This window comes from Hoplias malabaricus, chromosome 17 (genome assembly GCF_029633855.1).
Source record: "Hoplias malabaricus isolate fHopMal1 chromosome 17, fHopMal1.hap1, whole genome shotgun sequence".
NCBI lineage: Eukaryota > Metazoa > Chordata > Actinopteri > Characiformes > Erythrinidae > Hoplias > Hoplias malabaricus.
This window is the reverse complement of record NC_089816.1, coordinates 20,101,515-20,107,514: the sequence shown is the minus strand read 5'-3', so window position 1 is coordinate 20,107,514 and position 6,000 is coordinate 20,101,515. Positions and strand designations below refer to the sequence as shown.

The window sequence follows — 6,000 nt, the reverse complement described above, 5'->3', positions numbered from 1 at the left end:
GCTAAGCAATAAAATGCGAGACAGAGATTGAACATATATATATTTATATTTTATTTATGTTTCCGTTCAGGAAGGATATCTCGTACAACAAATATCCCATTGGCAGTTAAGCGCATTCAATGTGTTTAGAAGCCATAAACAGTCACTTATTTTTTCTGAACAAACACAAATACAAAATAAAAATAACAACAAAATAATGGACTGCATGTAAATAACATACAAAAAATTCCCATGCCTACTCAGTAGGTAACTACAGCATTCCAACTCCTGTAGATATGTACATTTCAGTTACAAAAATATAGATTTCTAGTTTGCTTTTGTTTTTTTTTTGTTGTTGTTTTTTTGTTTGTTTTTTGCTTACATCACAAAATCATGAAGCAGTGCCTCGTATTCTTTCCCTTTGTTCCTTGAAATGACTTTCCAAACAAAGCAGTAAAAGAAATAAAAAAAGGAAAAGAAAATTCCCTTCCACCTTAAGGCTAGATGCAGAGCATCCAATCTCACAAACATCTGTCCAAACATCTGCAAGGCTTCTCAAAAGGCACCGTAAATTTGAAGATTTGTGGTCGATGTTTGTTTTTTCATGTTTGTAATGTCATTTTTTCCCTCTGTTTTAAGCAGAACATTGTTGTCACATTTGGAAAGAGACAGAGGGAGAGAGAGACAGAGAGAGAGAGAGCAAGAGAGAGATAGAGAGAATGAGAGAGAGAGAGAGAAAGGAATAGTACCAGTGGATGATATTTACAAAAGAAGAGAAAGTAACATCACTCTTACACATGCGTCAGAATACTTAAGTGCTTTTATCCAAACAAAGTCAAAAACTTATCACAGCATTTTCACTACGTACTACAGAAAGTATAAAATATGGCCCTGCTCAATTTAGAATAATACAATGCAAATATTCAAATCAATTTTCACAACAATGGTACTAAAAAGTAAAAACAAAGGAACTCAAACATGGCACATGTACAATATACATACACTGTAGCTTATGTATATCACGCAATGTCTCTGTGTGAATGTACTCCTGCCTAGTGAAGGCTTTCCCAGCTTGAAACCTGCAGGCTTTAGATTACAACGTCCGCTCCTTCCTCATGCTGCGTGTGTGTGTGTGTGTGTGTGTGTGTACAGTCAGAGGAGCACAAGGAGACTCGCCGCAGCCTGTTGCTTCACTGTTGCGTCGTTCCTAAAGTCTTTGAATGCCTCGTTTTTGAAGGGAAGGGATCTTGCTGCGAGAACAAAAGAAAAGCAATCCCTTTTTTCTCACTGAGTGCGAGAGAAACGTTGCGGAGAGTGCAGACAGAAAAGTGCTTTTTGCAGAGAGAGGTGGTGGGGGGGGGGGTGTTGTCAGGTCCGTGAGGCTTTGAGTGTGTCTCTTTTGGAGGGAGAGGTTAGGATCAGTCTCAGCAGATGTCTGCTGTCCGGGGAGAGAGAGAGGACGGCTGCATTTCTGGCAGAGGGGTGGTGACGGGTGAGCTGTAGATACTGGCCACGGAGGAGGGGAAGGAGACCGGCGTCTGGAAGGTGCTGGAGGCGGAGGGGTAGGTGGTGGCGATGGAGGGGGAGGGGTAGGAGGTGTGGACGGGTGAGGAGTAGCAGGAGGCCACCGGTGAGGGGAAGGAGGAAGAGACCGGGGATGGGTACGAGGCGATGGGTGAGGGGTAGCTGGACGCCGGGGATGGTGCTGAGATGGAGACTGAGGCTACGGAAGTGCTCTGCACCGTCTTCTCCGCCTTCTTGTCTTTCTGCCGCAGGTGGATCTTGGTGTGTCTCTTGCGCTCGTCGCTGCGGGCGAACTTGCGTCCGCAGATCTCACAGGCGAACGGCTTCTCGCCCGTGTGCGTGCGGATGTGTGTGGTCAGGTGGTCGCTGCGGCTGAAGTTGCGCATGCAGATGCGGCACTGGAAGGGCTTCTGACCCGTGTGGATGCGGATGTGGCGTGTGAGTTCGTCAGAGCGCGAGAAGCGCCGGTCGCACGTCTCCACGGGGCAGGCGTAAGGACGCTCGTGAGGAGGGGTCTTGCTGGGTCTGTTTGGATACTTGCGGACGCGGCCGGGCTTGATGAGCTGAGACTGGTAGACGCCCTTCAGGTCCTGCGATCCTGTCTGCGTGGCAAAGGCTTTGATGGTGGACAGCGGCGTGAGGGAAGGCTGCTGACCCACCTGTGTCTGGAAGGGCTTCTGGTCGGGGGGCACCAAGCTGATCTCGCCCTGCTGCTGGGGGAACAAGTAGTCAGGGATCATGGGGACGGGGAAACTGGCACTGCAGGCTTTGTTTCCGGGGTAAGCCGGGGGCGGGTACGGAAGGGAGCTTCCGCTCACGGATGCTGGAAAGCCAGGGCCGGACTCTGGGAAGATGTCAGGGCTGGTGCTTGAGTAGGTGGGAGCGGCCGAGTAAATGGGGTTGGGCTCGCTCTGGTGCACCGAGCAGCTCAAGCTGGAGATGGACACCGAGGAGGATGAAGAGGAAGATGATGAGGAGGAGACCGAGGACGAGGGCATGGAAGACGAGACGGCCGAAGAAGAGGGAGTGGCGGAGGAAGAGGAGAGCGACGCCGGGGGCGGGTTGATGCCCACCAAGCCGCTGACCAGGCTGAAGAGAGGCTCCGCCCACAGACTGTTGCTGCAGTTGGCGGCGGGTTCCAGGGTGAAGCGCCCCGTGTAGGAGATAGGGGGCAGCCTCTGGGTGGGGTAGCTCTGCTCGGCCAGGGATTTCTCGCAGTTCAAGGCGATGTCTGGAAGAGTGTCTGCAAGAAACGACAAAAACAGGGAGGATTTTAGAACCAGGTTCTGGAAGAGTGATCCTCACTACAGATCCCAGAGGGTGTAGAGGTGTTAGAGATGGAGACCATGCTGGCAGCTGAGCTTGTGTTTCCCCACACACTCCCCAGACAAATCAGCAGGTGCTGATGAAGAAGCGGGAGAACCCCTCAGTCCCTCCACCCTCCCAAACACACTCGCACATGCTGTTGTTCTCCCGAACACACACTCGCTTCTACTCCCTCTCTCTCTCTCTCTCTCTCTCTCTCTCTCTCTCTCTCTCTCTCTCTCTCTCTCTCTCTCTCTCCCACAGCTACAGACAGCTGATGCCATGCACTCTTTTCCTAACCTCTGCCACCTCACTGAACCAAAGACTAACATCCACAAATCCATAAACTTCAGCTCTGTTTATATTTCCTTAAACAATTCTGAATGAGACTGGTCCCTGATCTCCGCGCTCATGCCCTGCACACGTTCTTTAAGAATGACGTCCATCAGTAAACTCTGCTTTTGTTCTAAGCTTTCTATTGTATCCATCATCATTAAGAAAGAAAATGAATGCAAGCTTTTGTTTACCCGCCCCTCCTTGTGAAGAATGCATGCATGTTGTTCTTTGAAGCATTCACTGCATTATTCATTCAGGCAGCACCTTCATCTTTCTGAACCAGTGCATGCTTTTATTTTTCATACAACACCAACCAACTGTTACACTTCCTTAAACCCCTCCACCTCCGCTCTCAGCCTCTTCAGATTCTCACACGCTCACATGAATCAAAAAGCAAATTCCAGCCTCTTACCTCCAGTCAGGTGGTCGTAGTGCTCGCCCGGTTCTCCGGAGCTGAAGCCCGTGCCCTCGGAGGCGGAGGCGTTCAGGAAGGGTGTCCCCGCCGAGTTCAGCATGATCATCTCCTCTAGCTTAGGGTAACTATCCATGGGTGAGTGAGGGAAGCTGAGGGGGTCTGAGATCTGCAGGGCGGGCAGGAGCTCGGTCTTGGCTGCAGCCATTTCTCTGGAGAGTGTGAGAGAGTGAGATTTCCAGTGGGATGAGAATGATGAAGATGCTGCGATGCGTCTTCTGCCTCCTCCTCACTTGCCTCTCAGAGCTGGAGTGCTCCTCGCTTGCGCTCCCCCTTTTGTGCTTCTTGTCCAGAAAGGTGTGCACATCCACGTCTTGTCCAGAAGATGAGACGATGGCTGAGGGTCAGTGTGAATCCTTTCTGACCATTCCTTGTCAACTTCTGGAGTTTGGGTGGATAGACTGTTGTTGTTGTTGTTGTTTTATCCTTTCCCCTTCTTGTTATTGTTATCACTTTGAGTTCATTTGTTGTATATATATATACATATATATGTGTGTGTATATATGTATATATGTGTGTGTGTGTGTGTGCTATCTCGCAGTGCAGTCTAGCGCAGGTTCTCTGCTCTTGCTCTGGCTCAGAGGATCCCTCGCTCCTTTATATATACCCTCTCTCCGTGACGTAGATGTCCATATATGGACTGGAGGAAGAACCATATTTAGGCACTGCAGGGAGGACACATGACGTTTGCCTAGAGGGGGGAGGGGGAGGGCGGAGAGAGCCAGAGAGGGGAAGAGTGAGAGAGAGAGAGGGAGGAAGGGAGGGAGGAGGGGGGGGGGTTAAAAAAAAGAAAAAGAGAAAGAAAAAAACACAGCAGAGGAAAACGGAGTGAGCTTTAGCCTTAAAGTCTGTGCAGTAAATCGCGAGGAGAAAAGCCCAAGCCTTCTCCTCCTCCTCCTCCTCTTCCTCTGCTTCCTCCCCCAGTGTGGATCGATGAAGCTTAGGTGCAGTTTCTCCTTCTATTTTTTTTTCCCTTCTCTCCCTCTTTCTACCCTCCTTTCCCTCCCTCTCTCAGCACTTTGTTTTTTTTTCTAGTTTTCCTTTTTTTTTTCCAAGCTCGGGTTTCCCATCCCATCCTTAGCAGAGCTCTCTGGCCGGAAGCCCCCTCGCTCCGCCACGCCATATAAGGTCATGACCAAATAAGGCACTCATCCGGGTTTCCACTTCCATGCCCTTATTTGGCGCTTCCTGGCGCGGAGGGACCGCGCTTTTTGGCGCAAAATAATAATAAAAAAATAGTAATAAAACAAAAGTCCAGCGCTCGGCACCAAACCCCCAAGAGGTTACACATGACTCTGCACCCTGGAGCTCCAGATGTAGGAGACTGCTTCGTTTTTATGCCTCTATTTGATTGTTTTCTCTCCCCTTCCTTCGCTTACTTTCGCTTTCCACTCGGCGCTCTCCGGACACGGAGACATGGCTCTGCGAGGCTCTGTTTCCACTCGGACTCGCTCGCCGTCCTTCGCCGAGTCTCCAGCTCTCAGTTCTGGCCGGACAGCGCGGCGCCACCGCGTTACACCGAGCTGCAGAGCCGCTGTGTGCAGACCCACACTCTCCGGGACCCCTCCTTACACCCCTGCCTCAACAAGAGAGGACAGCTCCGGCTACTGTCTGCCCGCTGAGCCGCTGAGCACGGAGACAAAGTCCTGCCCTGGGTCTTTATGGGAGACGCTGGGTTCTAGTGAAGCTCAGCGCTGTTCACACTGGCGCTGATAGGAACCAGACCTCCTCACAGAACACTGTTACACATGCTTCGATTAAAGTCTAAGGTCTAACAGGGTTCCTCTCACCCACACTTACAAAAGAGGGTCCTACAAGGGTCCATTAGTGAAGGCTGAGGTTCTGCAGAACACAGCTTGCTGTGTGAAATAGTTCTTGGAGGAATGTGTTGTATTGGCTCTTTATGTAACAAGCTGGACACACTGACCATAAAAAAGCACATTCTCCATCAGCCTGCGGAACCCTTCCAGGATGCAGAGGGTGCTCTGAGGAACTAAAGAACCATGCGCACTTATCATTGACATATATATTTATTATATAATATATATTTATATATTTATAATTATACATTGATATATTTTACTGTAAACAGGTGAATTTACATTTTATATAATGTTATGAATATGAGAAATAAATAATATAAAGTGAGAGATTATTATTGTTGTTGTTGTTTGCAGAATTAATTGTCCATTCCCCACAAATCTCTCTCTCTCTCTCTCTCTCTCTCTCTCTCTCTCTCTCTCTCTCTGTGTATATATGTGTGTGTGTGTGTGTGTGTGTGTGATGGATGGTTTTGTGAGCTCCTATGCTGACAGGGCAAGCGTCCAGCTCAATACACGGCATCCGCCCTGTCACTCTCTTTCACACACACACACTGCAAATAG

At 49.3% G+C, this 6,000-nt stretch overlaps 1 protein-coding gene across 1 annotated transcript; it reads right to left on the bottom strand.

Annotated features, from left to right (window-relative positions):
* Positions 1 to 315: 315 nt before the first annotated feature.
* egr1 (early growth response 1) lies at positions 316 to 4,200 on the bottom strand. Its single transcript, XM_066649666.1, has 2 exons — positions 3,557 to 4,200; positions 316 to 2,746 (listed from the first exon to the last, which is right to left on the bottom strand). Exons 1-2 carry the CDS (start codon positions 3,762 to 3,764, stop codon positions 1,404 to 1,406), a joined length of 1,551 nt encoding a protein of 516 aa, XP_066505763.1. The 5' UTR covers positions 3,765 to 4,200; the 3' UTR covers positions 316 to 1,403.
* Between the last annotated feature and the right edge of the window lie 1,800 nt (positions 4,201 to 6,000).